This window comes from Stegodyphus dumicola, chromosome 8, assembly GCF_044657685.1.
Source record: "Stegodyphus dumicola isolate Sdum_Otavi_A_Nest chromosome 8, ASM4465768v1".
In the NCBI taxonomy this organism is placed as follows: domain Eukaryota; kingdom Metazoa; phylum Arthropoda; class Arachnida; order Araneae; family Eresidae; genus Stegodyphus; species Stegodyphus dumicola.
Window position 1 is genome coordinate 49,943,813 of NC_140775.1, and position 25,702 is coordinate 49,969,514.

At 31.6% G+C, this 25,702-nt stretch overlaps 2 protein-coding genes across 7 annotated transcripts in view; one reads left to right on the forward strand and one right to left on the reverse strand.

Annotated features, from left to right (window-relative positions):
- The window catches only part of Cog4 (conserved oligomeric Golgi complex subunit 4), a 157,406-nt gene extending 148,422 nt beyond the window's left edge, over positions 1-8,984 (reverse strand). For 3 of the 4 annotated variants that reach the window (XM_085821833.1, XM_085821831.1, XM_085821832.1), the window contains exon 1: positions 8,833-8,984. In XM_085821833.1, coding sequence (XP_085677959.1) covers positions 8,833-8,949 — 117 coding nt within the window. In that variant the 5' untranslated portion in view covers positions 8,950-8,984. The remainder of the gene's footprint in view (positions 1-8,832) is intronic. The other variant, XM_085821835.1, reaches the window with a different exon arrangement.
- Positions 8,985-9,148: 164 nt separating this feature from the next.
- The window catches only part of LOC118181043 (enoyl-CoA delta isomerase 2-like), an 83,888-nt gene continuing 67,334 nt past the window's right edge, over positions 9,149-25,702 (forward strand). For 2 of the 3 annotated variants that reach the window (XM_085821836.1, XM_085821837.1), the window contains exons 1-2: positions 9,149-9,302; positions 9,387-9,552. In XM_085821836.1, the coding sequence (XP_085677962.1) occupies positions 9,241-9,302; positions 9,387-9,552 (228 nt within the window). In that variant the 5' untranslated portion in view covers positions 9,149-9,240. The remainder of the gene's footprint in view (positions 9,303-9,386; positions 9,553-25,702) is intronic. The other variant, XM_085821838.1, reaches the window with a different exon arrangement.

Below are 25,702 nucleotides of genomic sequence, written 5' to 3' on the forward strand. Positions count from 1 at the left end.
CCTCAACAGGATGGCCACAATGATATTTCCTTTTGCCGAACTTCAATTTAACAACTTCTACCATTATATCTTTCCCCCCTTTCACGAACCAACGAGCTCCAGGGAAAGATTTTTCAACGTCAACAGGGTTGCCATACAACACGCAATCATGCCAAAAACCAGCGCAGAACACATATCGCCACATTTGGTGAAATTAGGGCGTATATCAGAGTTGTACCGAACGTTGTCTATAACAGTGATTTCAAACTGGCGGTCTCCAAAGCAATTTTATGCTGTCTGCGAATGTATTTCAGTTAAGCATTTGTTGCAAATACAGTGATGCAAAGATTTCTATGTTTTATTTAGTTGAAGTTTGAGTTTACATTACATTTATTATTATTGAACATGAACATGAGTAACACTTCAGAAAAATCTATCACTATAAATCTTATTCAAAGATTTGAAGATACAAATTTAATTAGGTTTTATTTATTTTTGGTGAAAAAATAAAGAAACTTTTGCTTATGTTTTGGCTTATGGTTTAGATTTTTTACTGATATATCCAACTTTTAATCCATTAAATCCTCTATATAAAGAAATCAGTGAAATATGCTAGACTTAGAAAAATGAACAGAATAAAGTTTAATATTTTGTACAGTCAAAAGTCGTTAATTCGGACACCCATAATCCGGACCTCAAAAGTAAAAACTTTCTGCGCATGCGCCGCGTTGACACATGTGCATAGGCATTTACACATGCACGTAAGACCTCTTACGACTGCTCATTTGCGTGTGCACAAGCGCAGAATACGTTTTCGCGTGCACATTTTATGTATAACGGACGGTATAAGCTAAAATTATCTAATTATCTATTTCAGTTAATGTTGATGATTGCGTTGTTCCTTAATTTTCGAATTGGATCTCGCTTATTATTTTTTGCAGACTGTAAGAGCAATACTATAAAAGTAAACTTGAACTTTCAATTATGTCAAATAGAATTTCCGATTCTGGAGCTCCCAAAGGATCGTACAAAAAGGAAGTATGTTTTGATGTTCATCAAACAAAAAGTGGAATTGCAGCAAAAAATGGATAAAAACATGAAAAATGCGACAGAGAGGTTAGTGAAAACGAAAAAATTTCGATTGACAAGTTAGTCGGTATTCTCGGCACAGCAATTAATGGGACTTGAACAGTGGAACTTTGTAGCTGAACAAAAAATTATGTCTGTTTATAGAATTAAAGAGAAAGTATTAGCACAAAAAACGAAGCAACTTAAACAACTTATATTGAAAGAAATGTTTAATAAAGTAAATAAATAAATATTAAGCCTTTTTTTTTGTAAATTTTGATACCCTTTAGATCATAATTGCTCTTTATTTAATAAATTACAGTTTCACATTTTTAATTGTATAATTTCTGCATGCCATCTTACCAGATTTAATTAAATTGATGATCTATAATCTGGAAAAACCCCTAATCCGTAATCGCGAAAGTTCCGACAAGTCCGGATTACAGACTTTGCACTGTATATTCATATTAGGAGTACAATTAACTTATTAAAAAAATTAATTCTTGTTTGTTATGGTCAAACTCCCATATATTTAAATATTAAGTAGATACTAATTAAGGCTCTCCTTAAAATTCCGCATCAAGGAACATGAGGCATATGTTAGAAAAAAGGAAACACAGAAGTCTTCTGTTGCGCAACATTGTTGGTCCGAAAATCACACTTTCAATTTTTCTGCTGCCAAAATTATTCAGAAAACATCTTCCATTGGAGAACTGGATTTTCTAGAGGCATTTCACATTCATAAAAATCTTTCTGTTCTAGTTAACGATCCTAATTCCAATCCAAATTTGCCTTCGGCCTTTAAAGAAATTATGTTTTAGTTCTGGTTTCACCAACAGATGGCGCCACTTGCTTATTCTTGTCCATGCTTTCTTATCTTGTCTAATCATTTTTTCCTATCTTGTTCATTTGCGGTTTTGCAGCTGAGGGTGGTGGTTCGGTAAAACTATTGAAACTAGTCCTGTGGAAATTTTGTAAATATAACGCTGATTTTTGTTGTTTGTCTTCTGAATTAGTATTTATTCGGCGTGTTATTGTGTCTCAATTATTAAGTAGATAGTTAAAAAAATTTTTTAAAAATTTTCATTCTAATTAGAAATTATCTAGAAATACGAGCGATAAGTTAGAAAAAGAGTATATTTTATTCTATAAAAATAAAATCATTGGTACTTTTCCGTTTCGCCGGCGCAAATCTCGCCAAGCAGACTTTATTGGCGACAACATGCAGTATACATATAAAAAAAATATTTTAAAAAATTTAGTTCTAAGAATCTTTTATTTTGAAGGCATAAACATTTTAATATCACTTAAAATTTTATAAAAAGCCAATATATAAAGACAATAAATTTGTAAAAAGACATTAATTTAAGAATTTACTATGCTTTCATGGTTCAACATCCTGATTCGCCGGTTCATGTCACGTGACCCCAAGCGATCTAATCTCACGCAAACTATTCTACAAAAATCTAATTCTCTCAGTAATTATCTACATTAATTTCAACTTAAATCTTAATTTGGAACACAATTTTAAATGCAAGAAATATTTCAATTCGTACGAATAGCTTACTCAGAAATTATGTAAAACTGCAGTGCTTTACTTCGCTAATGCACTCTCATTAGAATGGATGAATTTAACCCTTGACTTTACCTTTTCTATATTTTCGGCTTTGGGTAAGCATTGTGATTGCATCCTAATTGACTTAATTACCGAAAATGGCCTTAGACATAAAACTGTACTATCTGATAAAAATTCTATGGCGAGATTTGCGCCAGTATTGAAAGAAACAATTCATCTGATAAGAAAATGCTGCAACTTGTTTTGAAAATGAGGCGTAAAAGGTTACCAGCGAGAATATTCCGTTTGGCATAAAAATTGTAATTTATTTAGAAATTAATTGTATGTAAAATACACATGGGTTAATGTGAGCCGTAAGTACGGCAAAGGTGAATATTTTGTAATTTTTTTGCACAAAAATGAAATTATCTTATTCTAATTACAAGTGTAATTATTTTATTTAGAAAATAATTAAAAAGCGAATTCAAAACATCTACTGACAAAGTCATGTGATCATCAGCACAAAGATTTATCTGCAGAGTCATGACACAAAATACAAAGTATCTACATATAGAAAGAAAATAATCCCTTTCCTTTTCCCTATCTTAGTTAACATCTGGGCTAGCAACCTAAACAATCTTCCCACTGTTTGGCACATATCACCGAAGTTGGCGAATGTGATTTCAGGAACCTTGACAAGTGCCGGTTATCTGAGTATTCCCTAGGAAGTTTATGGAGGCTGTTTAGGAATTTTGTTGGACTGAAGACATGTTAATTCATAAATAAGTGGAAAGTTCCTTTGTGTAGTGCAAAGATAATTTTGATAGTTCGATGTGTACATGGACAATCAAAATCAAGGGTGTACATGGACAATCAAGGGTGTGTGCAATGCCTAGTTTGTGCAATTCTCCAATTTTTTTTTAAGTGAAAATAGGTCGATGTGTACATGGATAAAGTCAAGAGAGTGCGCAATGCTAAGTTTGTGGAATTTTCTGAAATTTTTTAAGTGAAAATAGGTTGTTGTGTACATGGATGCCAAGTTTGTGCACTTCTTTGACTTGTTATTTTGGCTTTGTGTAGCTGCTACACAAGCCAAAATAACAAGTCAAAGAAGTGCACAAACTCGGTATCCATGCACTGCCAAAAATCCCCAAGTTTTGCCAAGGGATACCTGTAAATATATTTTTACCAAAACTTTTATTAGCATGCCATTTAAGATATTTTCACTGCACTAATATTAATTTTTGAAGGACTTTTTATTAAGCATTTTCAACAAATTAACATTCTATAAACGTACATTAATGTACCCAAACACAATAAAAATCAATAAAATTTTTACTTGATAATTAAAATAAGAAATATGCAAAACTAGTAGTAAGGCAATAGGGACCTCCCTTTTCTGTTTTTGGATTTCCAAACATAAAAAAAGAAAAAAAACATCTTTTTCTTATGGCCAAAACATGCATACAAAAGTTGATCCTTTCTCGGTAAGGCAAGCCTCCATCTGCTTCATCACTTCTAGGCACTAAGTGAAAAAACTTGTTGATCACCTTACAAGGAGAGGGGAAAGAAATCTTACAATAGCCTTTTTCAGAAACCTTTTAGTTTCAGGTAAGAAAAATTTTTTTGCAAACATGGTTCTTTATTACTGCAGTTTTCAGAATGAAAATAGAATTGAATGTGGGCCATTCAGTGGGTTAAGGTGACAACCACAACTAGCCCATAGGTAAAGGCTTAGGTTTCTGATTTTCAGAAAATGCCTATTAAACAACCCAAGAAAGATATACTATCTCACTTTGAATCCTTAATGCATACAATTTACATGCAGCACTAACTGTACTAATTGGGTAAAGGGATAAACAATTATGGAGTTGAACTGTCAACAAAATGACAACAATCTTCCATCCTTTTGCAATCATACCCTCAGGTTCTACAATCTTCTTTTAAAATATATGTTCATTTAATTATGCTAGGTTTGAAATATTCCATATTATTTTCATTAGTCTGTGGAATTCTCCAAATAACAAAACACAAGCTACTTCCCCCTTCCAGAAACAGAGAATATAGCTGTACTGTTATCCTTTTCACGACAGCGCACCTTTGTTTAAGACGCTCGTGCGGTACGAAAGGGAATCAAAGGCAGACAACGTATAGGACGGAGGTTATGTATTGCCTAATTTTTAAAAAAAAAAATCTAGCCTTACAAGCCTAATTTTATAAACAAAATCAGAAAAAAAAAAGTTTAACTTCTAGCATCGTAAATCGTAATTTTTAGTATCATTTTAGATTATTACTTCAGCTCTTATATATGTTAAAATTAGTACATAATAACATTTTTTTCTTTATTTTACATGAACATATACTTTAAAAATTGCTTATCTTGTAAAATAATTTTCGGAAGTGCTTTTCAAATTATTCCAAAGTTTTAAATGATAAAAATCTATCAATAAAGTTTAAAATTAATAAAACAGCACAATAAAGACTATTTACAGTAAGAAGTAACAAAATTTAAAATGAAGACTGTGGTAAATCTCGAAGCACGGAGAAGTATCACTTTCTAACTCTTAGAAAAAGTATCACTTTTTAACTTTTTAGAAAATGAATCATGACTCTCATTTGCATTAGTAAATGGTTCACTAACCATACAAGGGTATTCTTCCTCCAATAAATAGCACCTTCCTGCCATAAAAGACTGGAGGTGAGGCTTTTCTAAATAAAAAGAGAAGAAACCGTAATATATCCGAAGGCAATGCAAAACGTAAAAGAACTCCACACAGTAGCCCTAAAAGACCGTATATTGTAGAGAGAAGAAATAGAATAAAAAAAGGAATTGGATATAAATCAGACACGAGAATGTTTTCATTAGCACCCAACGATTTAAAGAGCCCACCTCTGTTTACGCTTTCCCTCCCCCCCTCGCAACAGCTGATGAGTAAAATACCAATAAGTCAAGCAATATACAGTCAAAAGTCGTTAATCCGGACTCGTCGGGACTTCGGAGATTCCGGATTATCAATTTTTCCGGATTATAGATCATCAGTTTTTTAAATCTGGTAAGATGCCATGGAGAAATTATAAAATTAAAAATATGAAACTGTAATTTATGAAATAAAGAACAATTATGAGCTAAAGGGTATCAAAATTTAAAAAAAAAAAAGCTTAATATTTATTTGTTTACTTTATTAAACATTTCTTTCGATGCAAGTTGTTTCAGTTGCTTCGTTTTTTATGTGATAATAATTTCTCTTTAATTCCTATAAACAGACATAATTTCTTGTTCAGTTACAAAGTTCCGCTGTTCAAGTCATATAATTGCTGTGTCAAGAATACCAACTAATTTGTCAATTGAAATTTTTTCGTTTTCAATAACCTGTGTCATTTTCTTCGCCATCGGAAGCGAATTATAATGACGAGGAATTTGATTTAAATCATATCAAAGACGGAGTACATCGAGATGAAATACTACATTTAGTAAGGAATTATAAGCCAAATAAAATAAAAACATCTGCCCTGAAGATAAGGATAGTGCTGACAGATCAACTTCCAATTCATTGCGCCTCGCGGCATTTCCCCCACCTCATCCTGCCGCAGAGCAGCGTGAAATTGATAAACAGATTTCGGAATGGTTAGATAAACAAAGGATATGCCTTTATCCATTTTTTGCAGCAATTCCACTTTTTGTTTGATGGCCGTCGAAACTTACTTCTGCTTTGTAGATCCTTTGGGATCTCCAACATCGGAAATTCTATTTGACATAATCAAAAGTTCAGGCTTACTTTTATAAAATTGCTCTACTAACAGTCTGCAAAAAATAATAAGCCGGATGCAATTCGAAGATTAAGGAACAACGCAATCTGCAACATTAACTGAATTAGATAATTTTAGCTTAGCTTATACCGCTTGCTATACATTAAACGCTCATGCGTCAACGTATTATGCACATGCGAATGCACATATTCGCAGCTGTAAAGGTCTTACGTGCACACGTAAACGCCTATGCGCAGAAAGTTTGTAGCTTTGAGGTCCGAATTAACGACTTTTGACTGTATATCAAACTCAAGGTCAGGAACCTAAAACTGTGTTCATTTTAAAAGATGGACATAGGATGCCATCTAGTGGCCTTCAGAAAAACTTTCCAGCCTAAAGTTCGTATACGCATGACCCGTCCTCTGAATGCAATCTCTAGCGATGCGTGGATGGGACTCCTGGTTGTAAGAGGCGTTCTTAGGGAATGTATATATGGGACGCATCTTAAAAGGGTTATAGGTGGCCCTTTCACACATAATTGGCTTGTGTACAAATGTTGAATGTTTAAAGGTAGAAAGATGTAAAAAATAAAACATCAAATAATTTTATACTATAATATATATACAATAATATTATTTACTCAGACACAGTCAGTCATATACAGGTATTTTTTCAGGAGCGAAAAAAAAGATTGCTTCTGCAAAATTTGCATATTTATTACCTATAAGTTTTAATGCTCTCATAGCATTTCTAATTGAAGAACTTTATTTGATGGAATAGGAAATAGGAAACTTGCTATTAAAATTCATATTTTCTTATTAAATAATTAAGTTAATGAGATATGTTTTAGCATTTGCAGGCGCTTTCCTTATAAACATATCAAGAGTTAGTTGAATAAAACCCTTTTTTTTGTTTCTTGAAAAAGAATTCTATAACATGCAGTGTCTTTCTCAATCACCCTACATATTTGAGATGCATGTTTCCACTTGGACTACATTCTTCCATGATTCTCAAAAATTTGTCAAGATATATGAAGGCTTTAATCATAACTTTGAATGTCAAAGTCGTGACAATTTTATCAGTTTCATTCTCCTCACTGTCATTGCATATTTCATTTAACTCATGGTGCTCAGTTAAATATTCATTCAACAGAGGTAACGAATGAGATCCATTGAACTCATTAACATCTTCACTGTTGACATTCAAGTTTAGTCCAGTCATTTGGCTAACTATTTTATCTGTGATAGTTTTTGAAATTTTTTTCAGAATTTATAAAATCATTCACAATTTTTTTTATTTGATTTCCAAATAACTGGAAGAAATTCTTTAATCATTCCCTTTCAATGCTTAGGGATTTTCTGCTTAATAAACTAACATTGGCTTCAGTTTGAAACCACAGTTTTTGCAATATCAACAAAAATATGAATTTTTAAAAATGTGTGAAAGTCGAAGGCCACCTGTATATAGAATGCTAGGGTATAAAGTTATATTACATTACCCCTAATGAAGACACGTTATAGAAATGTAACATTATGAAGTGTTCTTAGATGATAAAAATTCGAGAAACTATTGATATGAATGAGTCAGATCACATTTATAACAGTTCTTTACTGCAAGTAATAAGCACCTCAACTTTTCTGAAATAAAAATGTACATAATGAATGCAATTGCCACATATTGTAACAATTATCTTTGAAAAGTCCACATTAATGAAACTGAGGGAGTCAGTTTCATTAATGTGGTACAGTAAATGAGGTAAAGTCAACAGTAACTAGATCACCAGCTGAAGCCATCTAGTATCCCTGAAGTACCTAGGCACTGCCAATATTATCTTGATGTCAACTGAAGTTTCAGGCAGCAGTTAACAAAAAACCACCAAAAGTTTCCTTAATGTGTATATTGATTCTATTTCATAAAATACAAATATTTTATGCAAGTATATCTCTATATAAAGGCCTCAACTCAGATTGTTGGGCGCTGAATTTATATTTCATTTGAAAAAATTAATTTTAATACTACACAATATGTGCCAATCTATATGATTAAAAAAAAAAAAAAAAGAAAGAAAACGATTTTCACTCCCGTTATTTCTACATTAGATGCTCAGATAATGAAACTAGTCTCCGATAAAAATTATCTGAAATATTATATTAATAATGCATAGCTTGGCAAAAATAATTAATAACTTACAGAAGACGCAGCAAATGAGCCTAAAAGTTTAAAGAAAGATAAAAGTGTTCAATTGGAAATACGATTAGCAAATAACCAACAAAATATATTAACATTAAAAATATTTGTACATATACCTCGCTAATAAGAAAGGGCTAGCTTACTATTAGTTACAAAACCAGCAAAATGATATACCTTCCCTCTCGTTTTTAATTTAAGTAATCTTTTTATTCTCAATTAGATTAATAGCAATAAAATGAGGGGTTTCTAGAAATATTACGACATGATATAAAAGCAGTAAAGAATTAGCGAACCTCTTCAGCACAGTAGAAATTAAAAGCTTTCTTCGCATCTTTAAGGTCATTTATTTCAAATGGGAAATTTGATTTATCGGACGGTTTTCCCTCAATGTTTACACCGGTAGTCGCCATAACTTTGCCAAGTTGTATGTTGTATGGATATGGATATAAATGATGCCATTACTGAAGAACATTAAAATCTTTTAAGAATGAAATGCCAAGGTAAAGGAGCGATATAAATGTAATAAACTTTCAACAATAAAGCAGAAATTGTAAAAATAGAAAGCTGTCCCTTCCTTTAATCTTTAGTTCGTCTAACTCAAGATATTATACATTTTATAATATTTTTCCTGGAGACCCCAGTTCGCATACCTTGTTGATCTGGCATCATTCGTACGTGACAGGAAGCGAAACTTTTAAGTTATGTTTTTATCTCGAATTTCTTCTGTAAAAATTACTAGGTTTTCATATAATTTAAATAAAAGGTACGCATTATTGATGTAAACCATTGTATTTCGTATGGGGACCATGATAAATATATGGTAAAGATATAAATATTTTATTTCCAGGTTTCCTGATTTTCTTTATCTGAAAATTTCAGAACCCTTATCAATCAGGATCAGAATGAGTAGTTCTGTTATTAATAATTTTCAAGATGCGGTGAAAAAATTGAAGAGCTTAAAGGAAGATCCTGGAAACGATGTGAAATTGAATTTGTATGCTTTATATAAACAGGTACAATTATTCTTAATGATTTCTAACATACTATAGATAATATTTTATTCCCGTTGATGCAGAGTATTTCAAAAGTATGAGCATAAATTAATAACTAGCATTATTTACATGATTAATCCCAGTTTAAGAATATTTTATTTTAAAATTTAAAAAAAAATGAAATTTCAGTGATAAAAGCAAGTAGGAAAACAAAGACTTATATCAAAAGGAAGTGTTAAATATAATACAGAATTTTAGATTTCGATCTCTTGTATGGTAAAAAAAATTACCATTAAAATTTTTAAAGTATAAAAAACCTTAAAATGTCATGCAGATATTTTGAAAGTTAAATTCGTTAAATAAAATTTAAGAGTAAATTCTAACTAGAAATTTAAATGTGGTGGCATTTGTTTCAGCATTTTTATTTTATTTCATTAATGATACAGAGGCATGTTAAAAGAAAGAGAACAAAAAAAGATGGTTGATCTTTAGATTATGGTAACTTGGCGATTTTTTGGCAAAAATTTGGCAACCAACTCTCCTACAGCAACCCTCTATTTTTTTTTCCCGCCGCCATTTTGTCTTCACGAAGTAAAGACATGTTTCTTTTCTTTTCATTTACTGAACACTTTTTCTAACAATCTACTAGCCAAATTACACTTATACTAGAAATTTTATCTAACAAAACTGCTTAATCATGGCAAATATTCACTGCAAAATTGGGAAAAGTGCACAATCACAAACTCCTTGCGCGTTTTTCACAATAACTCATACACATAAACCATGTACACGTCGACTTATTTTTACTTAAAAAAAATCCCAGAATTGCACAAAAATGGCATTGCGCACACTCTTCACTATATCCATGTACACTTTTTTCTCATAAATTAGAAAATTTTCACGAAAATGCATGACAATTTTCTGAATCTTTAAACTTTCTGAATCTTGATAGTATTTTTCCAATTTTATTTTATTTGTAGTTGATAATTGTGGCCACAAATTATCAACTACAAATAATATTGGAATTAAAATTGCCTCGACTGCCAAGTTTTATTTACGAAGTCAACACATTAGTTTACGACGCAATCAGAATACTTCCTCTTCAGTATAGGATAACTACACATCAACAGTGCTCCGTATTTTCTTCATGCTTTTATTTTTTCAATTAGTCTTACAGGATTGGATTATGTGATACTAACTTCAATGGAACATTTATGTCAACTAATCTCAGGTCGTTTAACGAATGGATAATATAAAAACATGAAATCACATGAAACGAAGCAACTTACATTGAAGGAAATGTTTAATAAAGTAAACAAATAAATATTAAGCTTTTTAATATATTAAGCTTTTTAATAATATTAAGCTTTTTAATAATATTAAGCTTAATCTGAATTCCTGATCACTGTAACATCGAAATATGGTGTGTCAACAAATACGAAAGTGATTTAACCGCGTCATCAAAAAGGGTATTGAAGTGTGATTAATTTCTTCAGTTATAAATTTATTCTTCAAAGTTGTTTCCATCCAGAAAATTAAGTGCCGATATTCCGAAAATGTGTTTTGATGTTATGTTATAAAATGAAGTTTTTTTTTTTTTCCCCCTTCAACTGCATCATTATCAATAACTTGCTCAATAATTACAGTCAAAAGTCGTTAATTCGGACACCCATAATCCGGAATGATCTATAATCCGGACCTCAAAGCTACAAACTTTCTGCGCATGCGTCGCGTTCACGCAAGCGCACAGGCGTTTACGAGAGCGCGTAAGACCCTTACGGCTGCGAATATGTTTGTGCGCATGCGCGTTTAAATTGTAACGGAGTTATACGCTAAGCTAAAGTTATCTAATTCAGTTAATGTTGCTGATTGCGTTGTTTCTTAATCTTTGAATTGGATCCGGCTTATTATTTTTTTGCAGACTGTTAGAGCAATTTTATAAAAGTAAGCTTGAACTTTCGATTATGTCAAATAGAATTTCCGATATATATTTACTACAAAGCGAAAGTATGTTTTGAAATCCGAAATCTGTTTATCAATTTCACGCTGCTCTGCGGCAGAGGGGGGGGGCAGAAACGTCATTATTAGATTATGATAGATTAGAAAGATTATGTCAAATAGAATTTCCGATATATATTTACTAATATGTAATTTGTCTCTGCAAAGCGAAAGTATGTTTTGAGATCCGAAATCTGTTTATCAATTTCACGCCGCCGCTTGGAAGTTGATCTGTCAGCACTATCCTTATCTTCAGGGCAGATGTTTTTATTTTATTTGGTTTATAATTCCATACTAAGTGTAGTATTTCATTCTGTCTTTGATATGATTTAAATCAAGTTCCTCGTCATTATAATTCGCTTCCGATAGTGAAGAAAGTGACCCAGAGGTTACTAAAAACGAAAACATTTCGATTGACAAATTAGTCGGTATTCTCAACACAGCAATTATAGGACTTGAACAGCCGAACTTTGTAACTAAACAAGAAATTATGTCTGTTTAATAGAATTAAAGAGGAAGTATTATCACATGAAACGAAGCAACTTACATTGAAGGAAATGTTTAATAAAGTAAACAAATAAATATTAAGCTTTTTCTTTTTGTAAATTTTGATACCCTTTAGATCATAATTGTTCTTTATTTCATAAATTACGGTTTCATATTTTTAATTTTGTAATTTCTGCATGCCATCTTACCAGATTTAAACTGATGATCTATAATCCGGAAAAATCGATAATCCGGAATCGCCGAAGTCCCGACGAGTCCGGATTAACGACTTTTGACTGTAGTTATATTTTTGAAATCTGAAAGTGTTTTCTTACAACATGATTTTAATTCGAGGCATATATAAAAAAAGAATGTGGCACTGTGTTACGAAAAGTGTGTTACAGTCAAAAGTCGTTAACTCGGACACCTATAATCCGGAATGATCTATAATCTGGACCTGAAAACTAAAAACAATTGGATTTTTGTCAATTTTCTTTTACCTTTTTAAGTGAAAATAGGTCGATGGGTACATAGATAAAGTCAAGGGTGTGCGCAGTGCCATTTTTTTGCAATTCTAGGATTTTTTTTGGCTGATCTTTGGAATATGGTAACTGGTAGTTTGGCGACATTTTGGAGGCGATAAAGGTTACTACCTAGGACTTTGGTAATAATGTGAGAAGCACTCAGTTCCGATTACGCATTATTTTGTGTGAGGAAAATGAGAGATCATGAGATATGTCATGTGACATTAATGGACGAATTACAGTTGTTTAATCGGAAAAGGGGGGAAATCTGGAAATTTCGTATTTAGCTATATTTTGTGTTGTGTGAAACGTGACTTTAATGGACGAATTATAGCTCTTTAATCGGAAAAGGGGATTAATTTGGAAAAGCTTCATTGTGTGTTGTGTGAAATAGTGTTGATTAATTTTCGAATTGCATGGCGCTATGTAAAGTTAATTGTAAATTTTTAATGCGTTTATCTGATAATAAGTTGAGATTGTGTGAAAGGAAGGATATTACAAGTTTAAATGGCGGTGCAAGAAATATGGTGAAAATGGACATTTTGTGAAAAGGAGTGTAAGGAAGGGTACGTGGTTTGCTGAAAGAAGTTTGGGTATACATGGAATTTTATTAATTTCTTATTACTTGGTGAATAGACTTCCAGTTGACTACTAGATTTAAGATTTAGAAATTAGCAGTAGTACTGCAGCAACGTAATGACGATTCTGAAGAAGATTAGGTAAGTTAGTATTTTTAATCATTTGAGGATATTATTTTTATGCATTGTTCTAAATGTAAGGAGTAAATAAATTAAAATGGTATTATTTGAAAATTGTTATTAGCAATGATTTAGTTTAAAGTAATTAGGATTGTAATCTAATTTTGGTTCATCTTTACATTATGGTAACTTAACGTTTTTTTGGCGAAAATTTGGTCACCAACTCTCCTACAGCAACCCTCTATTTTTTTTCCCCGCCGCCATTTTGTCTTCACGAAGTAAAGACATGTTTCTTTTCTTTTTATCTACTGAACACTTCTTCCAACAATCTACTACCCGAATTACACTTATGCTAGAAATTTTATCTAACAAAATTGCTTAATCATGACAAATATTCACTGCAAAATTGGGAAAAAGTGCACAATACCGTACTCCTGACGCGTTTTTCAAAATAACACATACACATAAACCATGTACACGCCGACTAATTTTTACTTAAAAAAACATCCCAGAATTACACAAAAATGGCATTGCGCACACTCTTCACTATATCCATGTACACTGCTTTTTTCTCATAAATTTGAAAAATTTCACGAAAATACATGACAATTTTCTGAATCTTTAAACCCGGTAAAAAGAACATATATGAAATTACCTGATCGCGAAAAGGTTTGTACCCTTTCCAAATGTGAACATTTCCACATATAAAATAAATAAAATATCCAAAAACTTTTACCTCTAAATCATCTATTATATTATACAGGTCACCAACGAATTCATACCGCAAGCATTACAAATACTTAGTGTCAAATATTTAAATTATTTCCATGCACGTTTACTTCAACTTAAACGTGTACCAAATTCCTATAAACATAAAATTCACAAAATAACTATCATTTAATTAAAATATCACTAAACCATGTACACGTCAACTTATTTTTACTTAAAAAAACATCCCAGAATTGCACAAAAATGGCATTGCGCACACTCTTCACTATATCCATGTACACTTTTTTCTCATAAATTAGAAAATTTTCACGAAAATGCATGACAATTTTCTGAATCTTTAAACTTGGTAAAAAGAACATATATGAAATTACCTTATCGCGAAAAAGTGTATACCCTTTCCAAATCTGAACATTTCCACGTATAAAATAAATAAAATATCCAAAAACTTTTACCTCTAAATTATCTATTATATTATAAACGTCACCAACGAATTTAAACCGCAAACATTACAAATACTTAGTGTCAAATATTTAAATTTTTTCCATACGCGTTTACTTCAACTGAAACGTATACCAAATTCCTACAAATATAAAATTCACAAAATAACTATCATTTAATTAAAATATCACTAAACCATGTACACGTCGACTTATTTTTACTTAAAAAAACATCCCAAAATTGCACAAAAATGTCATTGCGCTCACTCTTCACTATATCCATGTACACTGCTTTTTTTCTCATAAATTAGAAAAATTTCACGAAAATGCATGAAAATACTCAACGTATACTACTCAAACGTATTCCAAAATACTACAAACACATAACTCACAAAATCACGATCATTAAATTAAAATATAATTAAATTAAAAAACACTACTTAAAATATAAATAAATACATACATTAAACTAATTAAAATTAGGGCTGATCTTTAGAATATGGTAACTGGTAGTTTGGCGACATTTTGGAGGCAATAAAGGTTACTACCTGGGACTTTGGTAATAATGTGATCAGTACTCAGTTCCGATTACGCATTATTTTGTGTGAGGGAAATGAGAGATCATGGGATATGTCATGTGATATTAATGGAGGAATTACGGTTCTTTAATCGGAAAAGGGGGGAAATCAGGAAAAAATCTGGAAATTTTGAATTTGGCTTTATTCTGTGTTGTGTGAAACAGTGTTCGTTAATTTTTGGATCCCATCGCCCTAACTAAAGGGAATTCGAAATGGGTATTTAGTGGGATTGAAAGGGGTAGTAATAAGTGTTTCTTTAAGGTTGTGCGAGATAGAAATAAAGATGTTTTATTAAGTTATTTATTTTACCTGGTACCTTAGTGTGAACTATAAGTATGATTTTAAAGATCCTGAAAAAGAAATAAGAAAAGTTTATCGGACACGTAATCAAGATTCTGAAGAAAAAAGCAGTGTACATTCGGCTAGTAGGTAAGTTAGTATTTTTAATTATTTTTATGCATTGTTCTAAATGTAAGGTGGAAGTAAAGTAATTTGCGTAAACATGCATGGAAATAATTTAAATATTTGACACTAAGTATTTGTAATGTTTGCGGTATGAATTAGTGACGTTTGTAATATAATAGATAATGTAGAGGTAAAAGTTTTTGGATATTTTATTTATTTTATACGAGGAAATGTTCATATTTGGAAACGGTATATACTTTTTCGCGATCAGGTAATTTCATATATGTTCTTTTTACCGGGTTTAAAGATTCAGAAAATTGTCATGCATTTTCGTGAAATTTTTCTAATTTCTGAGAAAAAAGCAGTGTGCATGGATATAGTAAAGAGTGTGCGCAATGCCATTTTTGTGTAATTCTGGGATAATTTTTTAAGTAAAAATAAGTCGACGTGTACATGGTTTAGTGATATTTTAATTAAATGATAGTTATTTTGTGAATTTTATGTTTATAGGAATTTGGTACACGTTTAAGTTGAAGTAAACGTGCATGGAAATAATTTAAATATTTGACACTAAGTATTTGTAATGCTTGCGGTATGAATTCGTTGGTGACCTGTATAATATGAAGATGATTTAGAGGTAAAAGTTTTTGGATATTTTATTTATTTTATATGTGGAAATGTTCATATTTGGAAAGGGTACAAACTTTTTCGCGATCAGGTAATTTGATATGTTCTTTTTACCGGTTTTAAAGATTCAGAAAATTGTCATGTATTTTCGTGAAATTTTTGAAATTTATGAGAAAAATGCAGTGTACATGGATATAGTGAAGAGTGTGCGCAATGCCATTTTTGTGTAATTCTGGGATGTTTTTTTAAGTAAAAATTAGTCGGCGTGTACATGGTTTATGTGTATGTGTTATTTTGAAAAACGCGTCAGGAGTATGGTATTGTGCACTTTTTCCCAATTTTGCAGTGAATATTTGTCATGATTAAGCAATTTTGTTAGATAAAATTTCTAGCATAAGTGTAATTCGGCTAGTAGATTGTTGGAAGAAGTGTTCAGTAGATAAAAAGAAAAGAAACATGTCTTTACTTCGTGAAGACAAAATGGCGGCGGGGAAAAAAAATAGAGGGTTGCTGTAGGAGAGTTCGTCACCAAATTTTCGCCAAAAAAACGTTAAGTTACCATAATGTAAAGATGAACCAAAATTAGATTACAATCCTAATTACTTTAAACTAAATCATTGCTAATAACAATTTTCAAATAATACCATTTTAATTTATTTACTCCTTACATTTAGAACAATGCATAAAAATAATATCCTCAAATGATTAAAAATACTAACTTACCTATTCTTCTTCAGAATCGTCATTACGTTGCTGCAGTACTACTGCTAATTTCTAAATCTTAAATCTAGTAGTCAACTGGAAGTCTATTCACCAAGTAATAAGAAATTAATAAAATTCCATGTATACCCAAACTTCTTTCAGCAAACCACGTACCCTTCCTTACACTCCTTTTCACAAAATGTCCATTTTCACCATATTTCTTGCACCGCCATTTAAACTTGTAATATCCTTCCTTTCACACAATCTCAACTTATTATCAGATAAACGCATTAAAAATTTAGAATTAACTTTACATAGCGCCATGCAATTCGAAAATTAATCAACACTATTTCACACAACACACAATGAAGCTTTTCCAAATTAATCCCCTTTTCCGATTAAAGAACTATAATTCGTCTATTAAAGTCACGTTTCACACAACACAAAATATAGCTAAATACGAAATTTCCAGATTTCCCCCCTTTTCCGATTAAACAACTGTAATTCGTCCATTAATGTCACATGACATATCTCATGATCTCTCATTTCCCTCACACAAAATAATGCGTAATTGGAACTGAGTGCTTCTCACATTATTACCAAAGTCCTAGGTAGTAACCTTTATCGCCTCCAAAATGTCACCAAACTACCAGTTACCATATTCTAAAGGTCAGCCGAAAAGATCTATTTGTATATATGTATGTATGAATAACTACAAAATAAAAAACAATTTCATATTTTATTTTTGGCTTTGTCCTATTTGGCCCTTATTAGTTTCAGTTTGCCACTGTGCTTTTTTTTTTTTTTTTTTTTTTTTTCAGTATCAGCTGGATTTTAAACCTATTTTACATTATTATTACCATTACTTGTTGCTACTTGTTCAGCAGGTATTGTATATTGTATTAGGTTTTGAACTGTTTTTTAATGTCAGCCTCAAGGTGTGTGAATGAATTTTATAGCTTTGTCGGTTCAGAAACAGGTTGTTTTACTTATTTACTTCTCTTGTTTCACCAACCCCTTGAAAAGAATGCAGTGAAAGATGTAAGTTTCATGTTTTGGTTTGGGCACATTCTGCCCTCCTATTTCTTGCTGTTTGACATTGTGCGTCTGTTTTCTGATTTTTGCAAGTGATTTATTCTAGATTGAATATGGGATGAATTTTAAGAGTATTTTTTTATTTTATATTATTTTGCGTTGTGTATATATATATATGAAAGTAAACTTCTAAATTTAATTCACTATAACCTCTTATATTTTTTATTTCATTTGGGAACTTCATCTATCTGTCCTAAAAACAGCGCTGTAAATCTAAACTGTGTCATTCAAATCAGTCACGCAATTTTACGTAACCCTTAATGCAGTTGCCTCTTGACCAATCACCGAATTGCAAACCAAAACTTTTCTCTTCGCGTGCTTCCATCTTGCATAACTACGCACTTCAGCTTTGCTCTCTACTTTGCTAAGATGTAATTTCGCTGGCTTGTTTTCTATCTCAACAATATCAAAAATGTAAATCTTCTGTGGAAAGGCACGACTAGAGTGCCAAGTGATAGTATTTTTCCAATTTTATTTTATTTGTAGTTGATAATTGTGGCCACAAATTATCAACTACAAATAATATTGGAATTAAAATCGCCTCGACTGCCAAGTTTTATTTACGAAGTCAACACATTAGTTTACGACGCAATCAGAATACTTCCTCTTCAGTATAGGATAACTACACATCAACAGTGCTCCGTATTTTCTTCGTGCTTTTATTTTTTCAATTAGTCTTACAGGATTGGATTATGTGATACTAACTTCAATGGAACATTTATGTCAACTAATCTCAGGTCGTTTAACGAATGGATAATATAAAAAAGGAAACTCTTAATCTGAATTCCTGATCACTGTAACATCGAAATATGGTGTGTCAACAAATACGAAAGTGATTTAACCGCGTCATCAAAAAGGGTATTGAAGTGTGATTAATTTCTTCAGTTATAAATTTATTCTTCAAAGTTGTTTCCATCCAGAAAATTAAGTGCCGATATTCCAAAAATGTGTTTTGATGTTATGTTATAAAATGAAGTTTTTTTTTTTCCCCCCTTCAACTGCATCATTATCAATAACTTGCTCAATAATTAGTTATATTTTTGAAATCTGAAAGTGTTTCCTTACAACATGATTTTAGTTCGAGGCATATATAAAAAAAGAATGTGGCACTGTGTTACGAAAAGTGTGTTACAGTCAAAAGTCGTTAATTCGGACACCTATAACCCGGAATGATCTATAATCTGGACCTGAAAACTAAAAACAATTGGATTTTTGTCAATTTTCTTTTACCTTTTTAAGTGAAAACAGGTCGATGGGTACATAGATAAAGTCAAGGGTGTGCGCAGTGCCATTTTTTTGCAATTCTAGGATTTTTTTGGCTGATCTTTGGAATATGGTAACTGGTAGTTTGGCGACATTTTGGAGGCGATAAAGGTTACTACCTGGGACTTTGGTAATAATGTGAGAAGCACTCAGTTCCGATTACGCATTATTTTGTGTGAGGGAAATGAGAGATCATGAGATATGTCATGTGACATTAATGGACGAATTACAGTTGTTTAATCGGAAAAGGGGGGAAATCTGGAAATTTCGTATTTAGCTATATTTTGTGTTGTGTGAAACGTGACTTTAATGGACGAATTATAGTTCTTTAATCGGAAAAAGGGATTAATTTGGAAAAGCTTCATTGTGTGTTGTGTGAAATAGTGTTGATTAATTTTCGAATTGCATGGCGCTATGCATTTGCATGGCGTTAATTCTAAATTTTTAATGCGTTTATCTGATAATAAGTTGAGATTGTGTGAAAGGAAGGATATTACAAGTTTAAATGGCGGTGCAAGAAATATGGTGAAAATGGACATTTTGTGAAAAGGAGTGTAAGGAAGGGTACGTGGTTTGCTGAAAGAAGTTTGGGTATACATGGAATTGTATTAATTTATTATTACCTGGGGAATAGACTTCCAGTTGACTACTAGATTTAGGATTTAGAAATTAGCAGTAGTACTGCAGCGACGTAATGACGATTCTGAAGAAGATTAGGTAAGTTAGTATTTTTAATCATTTGAGGATATTATTTTTATGCATTGTTCTAAATGTAAGGAGTAAATAAATTAAAATGGTATTATTTGAAAATTGTTATTAGCAATGATTTAGTTTAAAGTAATTAGGATTGTAATCTAATTTTGGTTCATCTTTACATTATGGTAACTTAACGTTTTTTTGGCGAAAATTTGGTGACCCAACTCTCCTACAGCAACCCTCTATTTTTTTTTTCCCGCCACCATTTTGTCTTCACGAAGTAAAGACGTGTTTCTTTTCTTTTTATCTACTGAACACTTCTTCCAACAATCTACTAGCCGAATTACACTTATGCTAGAAATTTTATCTAACAAAATTGCTTAATCATGACAAATATTCACTGCAAAATTGGGAAAAAGTGCACAATACCATACTCCTGACGCGTTTTTCAAAATAACACATACACATAAACCATGTACACGCCGACTAATTTTTACTTAAAAAAAATCCCAGAATTACACAAAAATGGCATTGCGCACACTCTTCACTATATCCATGTACACTGCTTTTTCTCATAAATTTGAAAAATTTCACGAAAATGCATGACAATTTTCTGAATCTTTAAACCCGGTAAAAAGAACATATATGAAATTACCTGATCGCGAAAAAGTATATACCGTTTCCAAATATGAACATTTCCTCGTATAAAATAAATAAAATATCCAAAAACTTTTACCTCTACATCATCTATTATATTATAAACGTCACTAACTAATTCATACCGCAAACATTACAAATACTTAGTGTCAAATATTTAAATTATTTCCATGCATGTTTACGCAAATTACTTTACTTCCACCTTACATTTAGAACAATGCATAAAAATAATATCCTCAAATAATTAAAAATACTAACTTACCTATTCTTCTTCAGAATCTTGATTACGTGTCCGATAAACTTTTCTTATTTCTTTTTCAGGCTCTTTAAAATCATACTTATAGTTCACACCAAGGTACCAGGTAAAATAAATTACTTAATAAAACATCTTTACTTCTATCTCGCACAACCTTAAAGAAACACTTATTACTACCCCTTTCAATCCCACTAAATACCCATTTCGAATTCCCTTTAGTTAGGGCCATGGGATCCAAAAATTGACGAACACTGTTTCACACAACACAGAATAAAGCCAAATACAAAATTTCCAGATTTTTTCCCGATTTCCCCCCTTTTCCGATTAAAGAACCGTAATTTCTCCATTAATATCACATGACATATCCCATGATCTCTCATTTCCCTCACACAAAATAATGCGTAATCGGAACTGAGTACTGCTCACATTATTACCAAAGTCCCAGGTAGTAACCTTTATCGCGTCCAAAATGTCGCCAAACTACCAGTTACCATATTCTAAAAATCAGCCCTAATTTTTATTAATTTAATGTATGTATTTATTTACATTTTAAGTAGTGTTTTTAATTTAATTATATTTTAATTTAATGATCGTGATTTTGTGAGTTATATGTTTGTAGTATTTTGGAATACGTTTGAGTAGTATACGTTGAGTATTTTCATGCATTTTCGTGAAATTTTTCTAATTTATGAGAAAAAAGCAGTGTACATGGATATAGTGAAGAGTGTGCGCAATGCCATTTTTGTGCAATTCTGGGATGTTTTTTTAAGTAAAAATAAGTCGACGTGTACATGGTTTAGTGATATTTTAATTAAATGATAGTTATTTTGTGAATTTTATGTGTGTAGGAATTTGATATACGTTTTAGTTGAAGTAAACGTGCATGGAAATAATTTTAATAATTGACACTATGTATTTGTAATGTTTGCGGTATGAATTCGTTGGTGACGTTTATAATATAATAGATAATTTAGAGGTAAAAGTTTTTAGATATTTTATTTATTTTATACGTGGAAATGTTCATGTTTGGAATGGGTGTATACTTTTTCGCGATAAGGTAATTTCATATATGTTCTTTTTACCGGGTTTAAAGATTCAGAAAATTGTCATGCATTTTCATGAAATTTTTCTAATTTATGTGAAAAAAGCAGTGTACGTGGATATAGTGAAGAGTGTGCGCAATGCCATTTTTGTGTAATTCTGGGATTTTTTTTAAGTAAAAATTAGTCGGCGTGTACATGGTTTATGTGTATGTGTTATTTTGAAAAACGCGTCAGGAGTATGGTATTGTGCACTTTTTCCCAATTTTGCAGTGAATATTTGTCATGATTAAGCAATTTTGTTAGATAAAATTTCTAGCATAAGTGTAATTCGGCTAGTAGATTGTTGGAAGAAGTGTTCAGTAGATAAAAAGAAAAGAAACATGTCTTTACTTTGTGAAGACAAAATGGCGGCGGGGAAAAAAAAATAAGAGGGTTGCTGTAGCAGAGTTGGTCGCCAAATTTTCGCCAAAAAATCGCCAAGTTATTATAACCCAAAGATCAACCTTTTTTTTTTTTTAAGTGAAAATAGATCGATGTGCACATGAATACCGGATATGTGCAATTCTTAAAAACGCGTCAAGCAGTAGATGATTCTGCACTTTAACCAAAATTCTATTGCCGACTTTTCGTCACGGGCAATTCCCAGGTTGTTAAATCCATAGGATATCAAAAAAGGACTTAAAATCAGAAAAGGATTTAAAAATTAAACTAGTACTTCAATAACGTCTTAAGTAACATAGAACTATATAAACTTACGCAATCTGAAATCAGCGCGTACATTTGATTTGGCGCGCTGTTAAATGGGCACATTTGCTAGATTTGGTGCTTTTGCACATGCATTTTGGCTGCACTTTTTTTTACGGCCTTTAAAACGAAATAATACCGATTATTGTTTAAAGATTTGAATTTTAAGAATTTTATAATTATTTTGAGAATTATGTCTATATGAAATATAAATAGGAGAATGCTAAATATTACTAAAATTAATATACAAATATCAAAAACTTAAGAAAATTGAATAATCGTATTAAAATGGCTAAAGTGCAGAATCGCGCACTTCTTTATTTGGCGTTTGTTTGGCGCTTTTTACAAGAGTAAGAAGAATTGGATTTTTGTCAATTTTCTTTGACTTTTTAAGTGAAAATAGGTTGATGTGTACATGGATAAAGTGAAGGGAGTGCGCAGTGCCATTTTTATGCAATTCTGGGATGTTGTTTTAAGTGAACATAGGTTGATGTGCACATGGATACCGAGTTAGTGCAATTCTTAAAAACGTGCCAAGCAGTGGGCGATTCTGCACTTTCCCCTTAAAATTTATATCAGAATTTAATTAAGTGTAAATTGTTTTAAAATTTGTTTGAAATTATGGTAAATGAATGTTATAATTATCAATAATTGTATGTTAAATATGAAGTATGAGGGAGTACTGGTTCAGAAAAAGAGGCTTGTTTTACCTATGCATAATTGTTCCTTTTACCCTTGGCATGTAATCTCATATAAACTTTGAAGGTTCCCACTTTATTTATTATATAGAATTTTTGGTTAATCTTTGGATTATGGTAGTTTGGCGATTATTTGGCGACCAAACCTGCTATAGCAACCTGCTAGTTTTCTTCTTGGATGCTATTTTGTTTTCATGAAGTAAAGGCATGTTTTTCCAACAATCTGTTAGCTGAGTTACGCTTATGCTAGAACTTTTATGGAACAAAAGTGCTTAATCATGATGAAGATTAGGTGTGAAATTGGGAGAAAGTGCAGAATCACCCCCTGCTTGCCGCGTTTTTAAGAATTGCACATACAACATCGTATCCATGTACACGTCGACCTATTTTCACTTAAAAAAATATCCCAGAATTGCACAAAAATGGCATTGCATACACTCTTGACTTTATCCATGTACACTGCTAAAGTCCTATAGCTAGTATCATTTATCGCCTTACCAAAATGTCGCCAAACTACTGTTAGCATATTCCAAAGATTAGCCGAATTTTTATTTTTTCATATGATGGAGTGTCATTTTTTTAATATAATGGAATGTTGTAGCGCAGTTCACTAAACACTTGTGAAAATTTAATACGAGTTTGTTTAAAGTGGATTTGCCCAAATAGCTGGATGTGTGTACTAGGAGAAAGCTGTAGGGTCTTCCAGTAAGTGTAAAATGTTAAAATTGTAAAATGTAGTAATAAAAGTGAAAACCATAATTTCAATCATGCTATTACAAATGATAAAGTATTACTTTTAAATGTGAAAATTGGTGTAAATTTTAAGATTTATGATCATTTGTAAAAATTAATGGGTATATCAAATCTTTATAATTGTGATCTGGTGTGCAAAACATTTTTGGAAAATCCTTCCCTGAAATATCAAATTTATGATGTTTCAGAACAAAAAACTTTCTACAGATTGGACTCAAATCATCATAGGATTTTTAAAAATTTTATTGAACTCAAAATTTTACATATTATAATTTTATTGTTCGAAATCTAATATTATATTTTGTATGTTTCAAAATTATATTTCGCATGTTTTGCTACTCTAATGCTATTTCTCTCAAAAGGCTTCTCTAACCCTTCACCATTTTCTTTTTGAAAGGGGGGAATGTGAAAGATAAAAAATATGAAAGCAAACTTCTAAATTTAATTCACGGTAACCTGTTATATTTTTTATTTCATTTGGGATTTATTATGATCTAAAGGGTATCAAACTTTACCAAAAAAAAAAAAAAAGCTTAATATTTATTTGTTTACTTTATTAAACATTTCTTTCGATGCAAGTTGTTTGAGTTGCTTCGTTTTTTATGTGATAATAATTTCTCTTAAATTCCTATAAACAGACATAATTTCTTGTTCAGTTACAAAGTTCCGCTGTTCAAGTCGTATAATTGCTGTGTCGAGAATACCAACTAATTTGTCAATTGAAATTTTTTCGTTTTCAATAACCTGTGTCATTTTCTTCGCTATCGGAAGCGAATTATAATGACGAGAAATTTGATTTAAATCATATCAAAGACGGAGTACATCGAGATGAAATACTACATTTAGTAAGGAATTATAAGCCAAATAAAATAAAAACATCTGCCCTGAAGATAAGGATAGTGCTGACAGATCAACTTCCAATTCATTGCGCCTTGCGGCATTTCCCCCACCTCATCCCGCCGCAGAGCAGCGTGAAATTGATAAACAGATTTCGGAATGGTTAGATAAACAAAGGATATGCCTTTATCCATTTTTTGCAGCAATTTCGCTTTTTGTTTAATGGACTTCGAAACATACTTTCGCTTTGTAGATCCTTTACATATTAGTAAATATATATTAGAAATTCTATTTGACATAATCGAAAGTTCAAGCTTACTTTTATAAAATTGCTCTAACAGTCTGCAAAAAATAATAAGCCAGTTCCAATTTGAAGATTAAGGAACAATGCAATCTGCAACATTCACTGAATTAGATAATTTTAGCTTAGCTTATACTGTCCGTTATACATTAAACGCTGTTGGAAAATATGACTTATTGTAACCCTTTTTTTGCATCATCTCTCCTCCTTGAAATATTTATCTAGTTTAGTTCTTATTTTAAAGGGATATAGTAGTTACTTCGTTTTTCACTGCCACTGTTTGTGTTGAGAATGGACTGTTTCAGCCGAATTAAAATGCAAAAACGAAACAAGATGTTACGTCATCTGGAAGGCCGAGTCGTGCCGATAGCTGATTGGTTGCCGTAAGATGACGTTATGCCTACTTCTGGTATAAGTATCTCGTGTCGCTCTGGCTCATTCCTTCTAGTTCCTGCTTTCTTGGCTCTTGGGTGTGGGGTTTCCAGCCCCTATTGAAAGACGTCTTGCGATGCGTGCAGTCCGGGGATAAGTTCCGAGGTTCCAGTCTACAAGATTGTTTTTCCCGAATAAGTTTCTTGGTTCCAGTCTACAAGATGGTTTTTCCCGAATAAGTTCCTTGGTTCCAGTCTACAAGTTGGTTTTCC